General features: G+C 48.7%; 1 protein-coding gene across 1 annotated transcript in view; it reads right to left on the minus strand.

Moving 5' to 3' along the window:
* Positions 1-2,552: 2,552 nt before the first annotated feature.
* The window catches only part of LOC100957642 (kinesin-like protein KIF19), a 24,850-nt gene continuing 13,590 nt past the window's right edge, over positions 2,553-13,812 (minus strand). Inside the window, exons 10-15 of the mRNA XM_023516532.1 lie at positions 13,222-13,372; positions 8,671-8,848; positions 6,985-7,165; positions 4,506-4,776; positions 3,184-3,290; positions 2,553-2,558 (exon numbers count right to left, since the gene is read on the minus strand). Coding sequence (XP_023372300.1) covers positions 2,553-2,558; positions 3,184-3,290; positions 4,506-4,776; positions 6,985-7,165; positions 8,671-8,848; positions 13,222-13,372 — 894 coding nt within the window. The remainder of the gene's footprint in view (positions 2,559-3,183; positions 3,291-4,505; positions 4,777-6,984; positions 7,166-8,670; positions 8,849-13,221; positions 13,373-13,812) is intronic.

The raw sequence follows: 13,812 nt of genomic DNA on the forward strand, positions 1-13,812 counted from the left end.
GAGGACATCTTGCTGAGTGAAATCGGCCAGTCAAAAGAACAAACCGTGCACGATTCCACTCACAAAGACCCAGAGCCACCAGACTCAGAGACAGAAGGAGCATGGTGGGTGACAGGGTGGGGATGATGAAAGAATTCTGAGTGTGAAAGTTCTGTGAGGCTCGGCTCCTGTGGCTCAGGCGCCAGCCACATACACCTAAGGTGGTGGGTTGGAATCCAGCCCGGGCCCGCCAAACAACAATAATGGCTGCAACCAAAAAAATAGCCAGGCATTGTGGTGGACGCCTGTGGTCCCAGCTACTTGGGAGGCTGAGGCAGGAGACTCGCTTGAGCCCAGGAGTTGGAGGTTGCTGTGAGCAGTGAAGCCACGGCACTCTACCCAGGGGGACAGCTTGAGGCTCTGTCTCAAAAAAAAAAAAAAAGTTAGTTCTGTGGATTGATGATGGTGACAATTGCACAACAAGGTGAACGTGAACTGCACACTTCACAATGGAGGAGGAGGAGAAGATTCCAGTGGGGGAGCTACCGCTCTGCCCCAACCTGCACACGCCCCTGCCAGGCCTCAGATCTCCTGCCTATCATGGCCTTGCTGCCACCTTCAGGTGTCTTATCCAGGTGCGAGTTCCAGCCACTATGATTCAGGGGGTCTGTTTGCCCCTCAGGGAGGCCCTCCAGGTGGCTGGCCATGGTCTGCTCCAGCCAGAGGTCAGGCACACCGAGTCAGCTAAGGCTCTGTGTGGGTGACAAAGCTGGTGAGAACAATCCTTTCTGGCCACATGTCACACAGGTAAAAAAGGACCTGGGCACTTTCCCAGACTACAGGAGATTGAGGAGCTATGACAACTACGTGATATGCAGGTCCTGAGTTGGGCTGTGGACCATAAAAGGGTATTTGTGGGAGAAAAGGAAACATTATAACAAGACACTCCAATCACTCCATCACTTGGGAGTCATAAGGGTTTAGGTGAGGACATGAAGTAACAGGAGCTCCTGTTAATTGCCAGTGGGTCCAAAACAGCACTGCTGCCTTGGAGGGGCAGATGCTGTTACACACATGTGCAAGCTAGAAACTGTTCCTTGGCATTTACCCAAAGGAGTTGAGAACATGTGTCCACACAAAAACCTACACATGCATGTTTATAGCGGCTTTATTCACAGCCAAACCCTGGAGCAAACGAGATGCCACCCCTCTCCCACCCGGCCGGGAGCTGAGCCACACCCAAACAGCAGAATTCTGCTCAGTGCAAACCGCACCATGAGAAGGCATGGAGGAGCCTTAAACGTACACTACTAAGTGAAAGAAGCCAGTCTGAAAAGGCTACAGTCAGGGGTCCTCAAGCTTTTTAAACTGTCCCTTAGACTGTTGGAGGGCCTGACTGCGGGCCCCAGGACAAGTTGGATACTAAGCAGGACAGGCATTGGCGGCAAAAACACCCAGCGGGCTGGATAAATGTCCTAGGCGGGCTGCATGTGGCCCATGGGCCGTAGTTTGAGGATGCCTGGCAGGATTCCAGCTGTATCCCATTCTGGAAAAACCACTAGGCAGACTATACAACAGTGGTTGTCAGGGCTTCTGGGGAGAGAGGGATGAGCAGATGGAGCACAGAGGATTCTTAGGGCAGTGAGACTCCTCTGATAATATAGACTCATGAATCATAAACTTGTCTAAACCCTCAGAGTCATACCATACCAACAGTGAACTGTAAGGTAAATGATGACTCAGGGTGACATGAGGTGTCAGTACAGGTCCATCACTATGACCAAAGTTCTCTTCTGCTGAGAGACGTTGACATGGGGGAGGCTGTGCTGTATGCAGGCTGGAGATACGTGGAAACTATGTCCCTTCTGCTCAGTTTTGCTGTAAACCTTAAACTGCTCCAAAAAATAAAGTCTATTTTCTAAAAAAATGCAAAACCAAAAAAAAGTCTGGTGTGGGGCCTCCAGCTCTCCCTGGGACAGCCACTGTCTTCTGTGTCTTGACTGAACATCACAGAGAGCCTTAATCACTTCATGTCTGGCCATCAGCAGGTGTTCCCAGAGGCTTGAACCCAAACCTGGCCCTGAACATTCCCACACATTGATAAAGGTACCTAGGTTGTCACCCAAAACACTGAAAGAGGTTGGCCCTGGCCTTGAGCAGGTTCCCCAAACCCTCACATCACCTCCCTGCCGGCCTCCTAACAGTGGGCACACTGGGAGCAGGCCCTCATCTCTCACTGCCCACTGCCACAGCCCCTGTCAGCCCTCCTAATAAATGCTTTGGCCCAATTGCCCATAATTTCATGCTTTCTTTGGAATCCTAGCCAGCCCCATCTCAGCACAGTTTGGAGCACTCCCTCATGGGGACTCCTCTGCTGCAGTTTGGTGTTTGGCAGGACAGAACATACAGGAAGGACGAGAGCGGTACTTCTGTAGTGGGGGTGGGGAAGTGGCTTTAGACACAGGCAGACCCATGCACCCTCCTCACACCATAATTTAGGATAGCAACCCCCACCCAGGCTGAGGCCTGGAGGTCTTGTCTCCCTGCTCTGAGCAGATGAACAGAGAGAGGGTCTACGGCTAGGGGGAAGACAAGATCTGGCCCAGACATTGCGGGTCAGGTCACAGCCCATGCACAGGCCCCCTTACATCACTCTTTCCCTAGAGAGCTCCAACTGGGTGCCATAGCCCACCCCTCCATGGAAGAGCCAGAATGATATCCCCAGAGCACTTGATAGGCCCAGAAGAGAGTCCTAGAATGACATCTCACTGAGGTTCCCCAGAAGACACCTGTCCAGACCACCAAAGCACAAAGTCCACTCAGGGGGCTGAGGCTGCCTTTTCAGTGGAGGCTTTCTGTCTACCATGCAAAGCCTCTGACAACAGCTAAGGATCAAAGGAGTTGCAGAGGCAGAGAGCAAACCACCCCTGCCGACACGATCAGGACTCAGGCCCACAGGGCTCTCCCTAGGCACACCTACCTCCACCAAGCCTCTGGCCAAGCTGTCCCTAACCCTACATCCCTGCCAGGCACAGCTCATCCTCTGCCTTAGTGTTCTGACTTGAGGCAGCTGGGTGCTTCTGTGTTTCCTATTCTGCTTCAGGCCTGCTGTAGAGTGAATCCCTGCACAGGCTGGGCCTGGTGCTGTGCAGGACGGGATGGCACTGGCCACTGGCCTGAACTGGCCTGGCAGGTCGGACTCACCCACAGGGAGTTGGGCATCAGCGAGTGCAGCAGCAACAGGCGGTTCAGCTCCCGGGAGTACAGGCGGTACTGCTGGGCTAGGGCCTCTGGCACCGGGATGCCACCACCTGTGGGAACCGGCAAAGAGCAGAGATTAGAACAGGGCTACATCTCTACTACCACAAAATCTGGGAAAACATCCATCACTTGTTAAAAAGATAGTGTCATCCTTTTGACTGTTTGAAGGCAAATACTCCAACTTGATAGAAGAGGCTTTATTGGAGGGTGGAGTTTCTGTATATTGTCTTAAGGTTTTGATCTCACAGTTCTTCTATTGTGTTTACATATTGCCTTTTAATCATAAAATAATTCTAAAGTGTAAGTAAAGTTTAAGTTAAATGACCGCTCCTAGGAGTATACCCCCATGTCCAGCCCTGCACAGGCCCCGGATAGCATGTGCTTCCCCAGAAGCTTCCTCTCCCGCCCCCGCCGTCAGTAACCCCAGCTTCAGGCAGCCTCCCTTCTGTCCTGGTGAGCAGCTATTCCATGGGCAGCCCGGAAGAGGATATTAATAGAACATGGGGCAAGACTCCAATAAGGTCTTTAGATTAGTATTGTCAATGTCAATATCCTGGGGTCATGTAAGAAAATGTCCTTGTTTTTAGAAGATATACCCTAAATTATTTAAGGGTATCAAAAATGCTTTAGGAGAGAGAGAGAAAGAGGAGAAGGAGAGAATGTAAAGGAAAAGTGAAAATGTTACTGCTTGGGAATCCACAGGAATTCTTTCTACTATCTCACAACTTTTCTGTAAGTCTGAAATTATGTCAAAATAAAAAGATAAAAAAGAAAATATGGGACAGGAGCTCTGAGAGCACGAGGAGGGAGAGAAAGAGGTCTGGCCAGCATGACTGGTGCCGGCTGGGCAGGACTGCTGTCTCCGTAGGCCGGAAGCTGGGGCACAGGGGGTGGGCTGCAGGAACACGGGGACAAAGACAACTTCCACATTCACCAACAGAGGCAGTTGGAAAGTGACAGGCATCTCTGTAGACAAGGTGGATGTCATCAGAGTCAATATCTAGGACACACAAGTAAGTGAAAACAAAGCAGGGCCTACTCAATGGGTGTGATGTGGAAATTTTTAGTGTAGAAATTGCCCATCCACACACACTCACCTGGCACACTGTGTGCAGGGAAGGACATGCAGGGAGCAGGATCAGGAAGGAGAGAGGTTGTGTCTACCCTATGCCAGTTTGGGTTATCCAGCCTTTAACCACGGGCACAGCAATGGGAAATACCATACCGACAACAAACACCAGAATTCCCGGAGGGCTTGACCTCACCCTGTATCAGCTGCTGCTGCCCCTCTATGACCTGCTCACAGAGTTGCTGGTGCTGCTGGTAGCGCTGGAGCATAAAGTCCTTCTGGCAGAGCAGGCTCTCCCGGCGTAGGCTGCAGGCCTGCAGTGCCGTGTTCTCCACCTCCAGCTCATGCGCCCGGCATAGCAGCTGTAGCACCTCCCGTTGGGCCTCGCTGGTGACCCGCTCAGGCAGCAGCTCCTCCATCTGTGAGGCCTTTTGCTTTGCACTGGCCAGACGCTGCTCCAGCTCGGCCTGGCAGGGAAACTGAGAGGTCAGGGATTGTGGGGGCTCTGCTGGCCTGTGTCTGCTCCCTCCTGCATGCCAGGTGTGCAAACCCCTCTTGGGAAAACCAGCAGGTGAGCCACTCTGAGGACAGGCTGCCCTCGCCTTGCACAAGCCATGTCTTGTCTATTCTGAGTTCTAAGGTTTTGACATTGGGGCATGGTGACCTGCAGGGACTGCCTCTCCCAGGTTTTGCCAATTCCTAGAGATAATAGCTTTTGCAAATTCAAACCAACTAGGCCAGAACTCATAGCCCAACTAGCTGAGGCTCACGCTTCACCCTCATCACCCAGGACCTGGTCCAAGGCACCGTGGAACACCCCTGGGCCCAGAGTCTTCCAAAATCACTAAACCAGCCAATCCTAAACCACCCCACCCCATTGCTTTCATAAGAATAATGATCATGAAGAGTCCTCCAAGAGCATGCCACCCCCTACATTACAGACCTCTTGTCTGCAGCAAGGGCCTTGTCCTCAAGCCAAGCAGCAGGGAACCCTGATGCTGTTTGCCCCTGCAGGCCACAGGGAGCTCACCACCACATGGGACATGGCTGAAAGCCATTGAGATCCACCTGTGAGCCCATAACTACATTCAGGGCTCTCCAGAGAAACAACCATGTGTTTACTTGTCTGTATATGTGTGTGTTAGCTGATTGTAGATGTCAACTACACCTACCAAACATCTTCATACCAACACTTGGATTAGTGTGCGATTGAACCATTGGCCCTATGGCCTGGTCATGCTGACACAGAAAAGTAACCATCACACTGCATAACTCCACTGTGGCCGGGGGGCTGTGCAAACCCATCCCCTAAATCACATGCCCCAGGAATGGGTGAGATGACAGCAAGCAGTGCAACCTTCTTTTTCCTCTGGGGCAGAGAGGGTCCCCTTTGGGAAGAGAAGGCTCAGCTGTCATGGGGAGATCCTCCTCTTCTCTCCCAAAGCACTGCTCCCAGCCCCCTGCCCTACTGTGACCTCCCCAGCACCTCATAGTCACAGCCGTTATGGGACTGCCACACTGAATTGTAGACGTTTGTGTCTCTCCCACTAGATCCTGAGCTGAAGTCATAGAGTGTGTCTCCCCCATCTTTGTGTCTCTAGGGCTGAGCATTGAGCTGGACACTTAAAACATTGATTTGTTTTTGATTGTTAATTAATTAATTAGCTAACAGAACTCACCATTTGCATACTGCATTGTATACTGATATCTACTTTTAGCTCTTGAAGGTCATACTCTTACAGATGCACATTACTGGTTCAAGCAAAAGGCAGTTTTCTCATTTTTAAAGGTCAGAGGACTTTTGAAGTGAAATCGCATCATCTCCAAATTGCTGCAGACAGATGCGATGATGTTGAGAGGTTTCTGGTTTGGCTACATAGCTTTTAAGTGAAATAAATGCCGCCTGCTTTTAACAACATGACATCATCAGATATTTTTTGTGCTTGCCTGAAAATACACCTGCAAACACTTAACTAATGGGCTGAAATTGTATCCAGCTTCCCTGGCATTTTCCCCAAAGTGTCTGTCATGCGCCAGTTCTGTAATTTTTCTGAAGTGAGACTATTGGATAACTAGCAATTACATAAATAGCTCATATAAATAGCTAGTGCCTCTCAGAAAACAAAAATGTGAAAAACTTCCTTCTCCAGAGAGGAACCACAAGTGTGGGCTTCCTTCTGCTTGTCCCTGGTCCCGACACAATGTGTCCAAGACCAGACTCCGGACAGCCCAGAAAGAAGCCGCTGGGAGTCACTTTGCAAACTATGGAGCTACATGGGGTGTCACTGCAGAGGGATCTCGGGGAAGCTGGGGGCCTCAACATTCCATACACCACCAGAGAAGATGAAGCAAGAAAGGATCTCATGGATACCACACCACCACTCACGCTCCATTTCCGTGGTCACTGACCTCCACAGCTCCCTGGCATTGGTGCAACTCCATCAAGGAGGGGCATGGGCCAAGCTCTGCTCCTCCTGCCCTCTGGGGACTTGGGATAATTTACCTAGTCTCTCTGCACTTCAGCTTTCTCATCTATAAAATGGTTGTAATTGGCCATCCCCTGTGGAATGAGCCAATGTTCACCAAGTGCCTATACCGTGATCAATCAATGATGATCATTAGCAACTTTTAACACTGCTGTCGTTACCGTGAAGGCACTGGATCCACTCCCCCACCTTGAGGGCCGCTGTTTTCTGCTGCTCGGCTAACAGCAGGTTGACCTCCTCTCTGGCCAGAGCCACTTCAGGTGGCTCCGAGGATTCATCCACATCCCCATCAGCATTCACCAGCTCCTCATCCTTCTCCAGCTCTCCGCCAACCCTGGGGGCATGATAGTGGGTCTTTTCTCTTTCCCAGCTGTTGGGGAGGAAATACAGAGGGATCAGGGTATAGGCCACTCTGGGGCTGGGCATCCTGGCATCTCTAGTCTCTGAGCACTCTTAGCCTGGGTGACCTATACACAGGTATGGTCATGAAAATGGAGCAGAATTGGGTCTACCATATGATCTCTTATACATACATGCATACATATATATATGACATATATATTTTAAGGCATGACTAAAAACTAGAAGAAAGCTGGGCATGGTGGGTGGCTCATCCTGTAATCTTAGCACTCTGGGAGGCTGAGGCAGGTGGATTGCCTGAGCTCACTGGTTTGAGACCAGCCTGAGCAAGAGCAAGACCCTCATCTCTAAAAATAGTTGGGCATCGTGGCAGGTGCCTATACTCCCAGCTACTCAGAAGGCTGAGGCAAGAGGATCACTTGAGTTCAGGAGTTTGAGGTTGCTGTGAGCTATGACGCTATGGCACTCTACCCGGGGGACAAAGTGAGACTCTGTCTCAAAAATAGAATAAAATACAAAGATTGATAAACATTTGAGTCAGGATCAGAGCAATCAGGTGTGGAGCTCTGCAGCAGCCCCAGCCTCTGTCCCCAGAACACCCATGTCTATGGGAGAACTTGGCACCTCCTACATAAATGCACCCCCCACAGAGCCTCAGTTTCCTTAGCTATCAGGCTTGGATGACAACTACCCGTACACCTAGGTGTTCTGAGGATTGACTACACTGACTCTAGAGAGAGGGTCCTTATGGGGAGTGTGGAAGGAGCCTGAGCAGCAAATGCAGTTGGCAACTAGCTGGAAGGGATAAGATGTGAGCATGTTTCCTTTTATTTAGAATCCCTCTAATGTAAGTCTTGTGCTGTTTGTGCAATTTTTTTAAGAGAAGTAGGAAGGAAGAAGGAAGCAAGCGAGTAGAGGGGAGGAGAAATGGGGGAGAACCGTGAGCAGAAGGGAAGGAGGGAATGGACTTGAGCACAGTGCTGAGTATTGGGTTACCGACTAAGTGTGCTGGGCCTGTGTCCCTGTTGTCCCAGGGTAATTGTTAATAGCACTCCCTTTCACCCTAAACATGTCCAGGTGTGGATGGTCAGTCACAGTCAATCCCTTCATCCATGGTCACTCTGCCCTAAGCAAAAATGAATAAGGAGTAAAGGCACAACGGGAGAGAGAGCCCTGGCCTAGGAGATAGGCAAATCCACCATCCACTTTGGTAAAGGGGATTGATGCTTGCTAACCTGCCAGGGCTGGCCCTGGACACCAGACTATGAGAAAGAGAGAAATAAAAGGGACCTGGAGCAGCCTAGCTACAGGGGCAGTACAGCAGGGGACACGTGGGGTCAGTGACCTGCCTGGGAAGAGAGAGAGACCCTTTGGCCAGGCGGCAGAGGGTGGCTGGACAGCAGCAAGAAACAAGAGCGCCCACTAGTGGCCCCATCTGCTTCTCTGGGCTTCCTCTGCCCTGCTGGGGTGGACAGTGCTGGGGTCTGGTGCTGCGCAGCGGGAAGGCACACTCACTCTGCAATGGTCAGCAAATGGCGGGACATGTCAACGTGCAGCTCGATGTTGGTGTTCTCCAGCTCCACCAGGCTGCGGCGCATTTCCATTTGCTCCCTGAAGGCTGCGATGAGCTGGGCCCGAATCTTGTTCATCTGCTGGCGGCTGTCCTCCTCTGCATCATGCAGGGGAATTGTGACTACAGGAAAGAAAGGAGCTGGCTGCTGCAAGAACAGTGCCACCTACGCCAGGGCTGAACTCCACACTTGCCCACCAAAGTGGGGTCTGGCCCATGGAGGAGTTCAATACACTGGGTAGATGGTGGTGGATGGATGGGTAGATGGACGGATAGATGGGTAGGTGAATGAGTGGAAAGGTGAATGAATGGATTGGTGAGTAGATGAATTGATGAACAGGTGGGAGGCATGTGAATAAGTGAAGGAGGAATGGATAAGTGAATAAATGAATGGATAATAGATGAGTGGGTGAATACGGATGCACAGGTGGGTAGATGGGTGGATGGAAGGATGGGCAAGTGAATGGGAGAATGGATGGATGGATTTGTGAATGGATGATAGATGGGTGGGTGGATGGGTGGATAGATGAAAGGATAGTTGAACTGGTGGATAAATAAATTGGAGATATGGAAGAATTTAAACCGTTTCTTGGCCTGGTTTGGGGTCAGGTTTCCTGGATATGAGTTTCAGGGGCCCAAAGAGTGGTGAGGCTGGGCTCACTATTTCAGCTCAGACCTCACTTTCTCAGCACAGTGCTGTCAGACCCTCACTCTGGGTCCATCTGTCTGCCACCTACCTTCTCCTCCTGCTTAGTGTGTCTATACTTAGGTAACATTTTGGGATAAATGTTTCTTATCTTTCTTTCCTGCTGGAGTGAAACCATTCTTGTCTTCTGGTTTTCTGTTCTGTATCTAATCTGACCATCCTGCAAGCCACCTCCTACCACACACCATTCCTTCTCAGGTGCCCACCACATGGGCCTGCCTGCTGCTCCTGGAGCTCACCAAGCCCAGGGCCTTGGCATGTGTAGTCCCCTCTGCCACAGGCTCTGAACACAGACCTGTGGATAAAGCATTCTTTCCCTTGTTACGATGCTATCTCCTCAAAGAGGCCCTTCCACACCATGCAACTATGTGATGCCTCTTCCTGCCCTCCCTCGACCCCTGTCTCCTGCCCAGCATCATCTCCTGAGATCCTTACCTTCCTTGTTTGTGGTGTCGCTCCCATGGGAATGTGTGTTTGGGGCTGTCTGCATCCTACTCCCCTGTCACTCAGTACCTGAAACTGGGAGGTGCCTGATGAATGTAAGGTGTGTGAATATAGGAAGAGGTAGGATCCCGAGTCCCAGCTGTACGTGTGTGTATTTGTGCTTTAAATATGTAAACATGGCTGGGCAAGGTGGCTCACACCTGTAATTCTAGCACTCTTGGAGGCTGAGGTGGGTGGATTGCCTGAGCTTACTGGTCCAAGACCACCTGAGCAAGAGCAAGACCCTGTGTCTAAAAATAGCCAGGCGTTGTGGCAGGTGCTACAGTCCTAGCTTCTCGGGAGGCTAAGGCAAAAGAATCGCTTGAGTCCAAGAGTTTGAGGTTGCTGTGAGCTGTGATGCCACACAGCAGACAGATCATAACAGATCAGTACTGTACCCAGGGCAGGGTGACAAAATGAGACTCTGTCTCAAAAAAAAAAAAAGTATGTATGTACACATTTATGTGTGTCTGTATTTTTGCATGTATGTGTGAATGCATTTATGTGTGTATGTGTTTAAAAGACTGGAAGGAAATATAACAATAAATGCTGACAGTGGTTATCTCCAAAGTGTAGGAGTATAAATTAATTCTGTTTTCGTCTCTTTATACTTGACAATATTCTCCTGGTTTTGAATGATAAACATATTACAACTAAAATCAGGAAATATTTTTAAACATGAAGTATTTATACAGGTACTAAGGGAAGACACTTTAGTTATAAAAATTCAAATTATATATCAAAAGTTAAAAGGGGTCTTGACCATCTAATCACTCATTGCTTCAAACCCATTCTCCGGCACAAGTAAACATCACCACCATTTGTACCCTTCTGAATCTTTTTCTGTGTGGTTTTATACATAAATATGTATCTAGAGAGATACATGTATTTGGGGGGAGCCTGGGTTTGGCTTTGGGTTTTTCTATAAATAGACCAGACCTATTATTTTTCCACTTGCTTATCTCACCCAATGACACGTCTTAGAGGCCGTCACCAGCACACGTGGATCCACCTCATTCTGGATAATAGCTGCAGAGTCCACAAGGGGTGAGCCCCAGTCTGCTAATACCACCCCCCAAAGATGGGCACTTTGGGCTGTTCCAGTTGCACACACACCTCCCGGAACACATGGGTGTCTCTATGGTAGATTTGGAGGAGGGAATTGCTTGGGAACATTAAATTTTAACAGATGCTGTTCAATTGCCTTCCAGAGGAAACATACTAATTTACATTCCCAATAATAATGGGTTTGGGTTTTTTTTTTTTTAGACGCAGGCTCTTGTTATGTTGCCCAGGCTAGAACACAGTGACTATCAGACAGATCATGACTCACTGCAGTCTTGAATTACTGGCCCCAAGTGATCCTTTTGGTTCAGCCTCCAGAGTAGCTGGGAGACGGGCACATGCCACCGAGCCCTCAATAATGTAGCATCTAGACTCAATGCCTGTAGCTCAATGGTTAGGGCACCAGCCACATGCACCAGGGCTGGCGGGTTTGAACCTGGCCCAGCCCTGCTAAACAATGACAAAAAAAAAAACAGCCAGGCATTGTGGTGGGCGCCTGTAGTCCCAGCTACTTGGGATGCTGAGGCAAGAGAATCACTTAAGCCCAAGAGTTTGAGGTTGCTGTGAGCTATGACTCCAGGGCACTCTACTGAGGGCAACATAGTGAGACTCTGTTTCAAATAATAATAATAATATAGTATCTAAGGTTACCATTTACACACTTAATTTTATGTAATTTTTTTTAGCATGTTCTGCTCTGTCCTGGCAATTGAATATGATTTTACATTATCCATTTAATAAACATTTCATATTACCTGATATTTTAATTTCAGCTAGTTCAATAAGTGAAAATTGTTTCCATTTGTATCTCTCTGTTTCTGAATGCACTTGAGAATCTTTCAATTGTTTATTGGCCTCTAGGAATTCTTCTGTGAATTGCCTATTGATTGCCTGGCCCATTTAAAAATATTAGGCTGTTTGCTCTTTCTTATTTTTAGAAGTCCTTTATAAATGATGGCAAAACTTACTTTAATAGACCAAAAACTGTGTATGCATGTGCATGTATATGCATGTCTGCTTGGCTTGACTTTATTACACGTATTCTTAAGAGTACCTTTTAAACTTAGGAATGAATTTTATGATTTGTGGTGAAACTGTGGTAGGCTTTTAGACCTGCCAGGGAAGGCTAAATAAAACTGACTTGCTCAGGAGAAGAAACAAGAGAAACTGTTTAGTAGGTAAGGGGTTTTGCTATGGAGAGATGGAAATATTCTTGAGTAAGGTAGAGTGGTGGCAGCACAACAGTGGGGACATGTAAGTGCCATGGAATTATTCACCTTCAAATGATTCATTTTATGTTACAAGTTTTACTTCAATATATTTGAGTGTGTGTGTGAGAGAGAGAGAGAGTCTCACTCTGTAGTCAGACAAGAGTACGGTGGTATCATAGCTCACTGCAACCTCGAACTCTGGGGCTCAACCAATATTGCCACCTTGACCTCCCAAAGTGCTGGGATTATAGGCATGAGCCACCACACCCAGCCTTCAATAAATTTTTTAAAAAGGCATTAGAATGATTGAGGACCCTGTACTATCTCTGGAACTCTTTTGTAAATCCAAAATTATTCCGAGCTAAAAAGATTATTTTTTAAAAGGTTAATCTGGAAGGAAGAAAACACAAATATGAGCTTAAAAAGAAAAGAAGAAGGATGGTGCCCGTGGCTCAGTGGGCCGGCCATGGGCCATATACACCAAGGCTGGTGGGTTTGAACCTGGTCTGGGCCGGCTAAAACAACAATGACAACTGCAACAACAACAACAACAACAAATAGCCGGACATTGTGGTGAGCATTTGTGGTCCCAGCTACTTGGGAGGCTGAAGCAAGAGAATCACTTACGCCCAAGAGTTTGAGGTTGCTGTGAGCTGTGATGCCACACCATTCTACCCAGGGTGACAGCTTGAGACTCTGTCTCAAAAAGAAAGAAATAAAAGAAGAAAAGAGAACAAAAGCAGAAAAAAGGTGGGAAAAGGAAGTGAAAACGTATAAAAGAGCAGAGAAAACAATCCAGTCCCCACATCTTACAAGTGAGGGATGAAAGCCTGGGCAGGGGCACACAGGTGGTGGCCATGGCGGGGTTGCTCACGCACTCTCTGGATGCAGACACTTAGAGCCACAGCGCACGAAGCGCACAGGCAAGGACAAGAGATGGGGCTGAGGTGATGACGGCAGACCCCTGGGGTGGGAAGGGGCACCAAGGCTACTGGGCCCACATGAGACGCAGGATCCATGCTCAGCTCTACCTTGCGTATCCCGGACACTGGGTTCGCTTCTCTTCTCCTTCCCTTGCTTCTCCAGTTTTGACTTAAGGTGCTCGATCTCCCTGCGCAGGTCGGAGATGACATCCGTGTACTGCGCAATGCGGTAGGAGACATTCAACAGATTGCGCTTGACCTAGGAGAGCATGACATAGGGCTAAGGTCAGACCCAGAGGGGACAGCAGTAAATGCAAACTTGATTTTGTTACAAAAATCCAAATCAATTGCTCTTCAGCCTTAAAACGGAAAGAAATTCTACAACAGAGATTGACCTGCAGGACACTGTGCTCTGTGAATTAAGTCAGTCACAAAATGTCAAATCCTGCAAGATTCAACTCATATAATGTCCCTGGAGTCATCAAATCCAGAGAGACAGAATGTGGGAAAGTGGCTCCCAGGGGCTGGAGAGTGGTGCGGACAGAGCATCAGTTTAGGAAAATGCAAATGTTCCAGAGAAGATGGTGGAGATGATCGCATAACAATGAGTGTGCTTAGGGCCACTGAACTGTGCACTTAAAAATGGTTAGAATGGTAATTCTTATGTATATTAATAAAAAATAAATGATGGGGGTCTCG

The sequence above is a fragment of the Otolemur garnettii genome, unplaced genomic scaffold, assembly GCF_000181295.1.
Source record: "Otolemur garnettii isolate 467f Iridium unplaced genomic scaffold, OtoGar3 scaffold00092, whole genome shotgun sequence".
Lineage (NCBI taxonomy): Eukaryota > Metazoa > Chordata > Mammalia > Primates > Galagidae > Otolemur > Otolemur garnettii.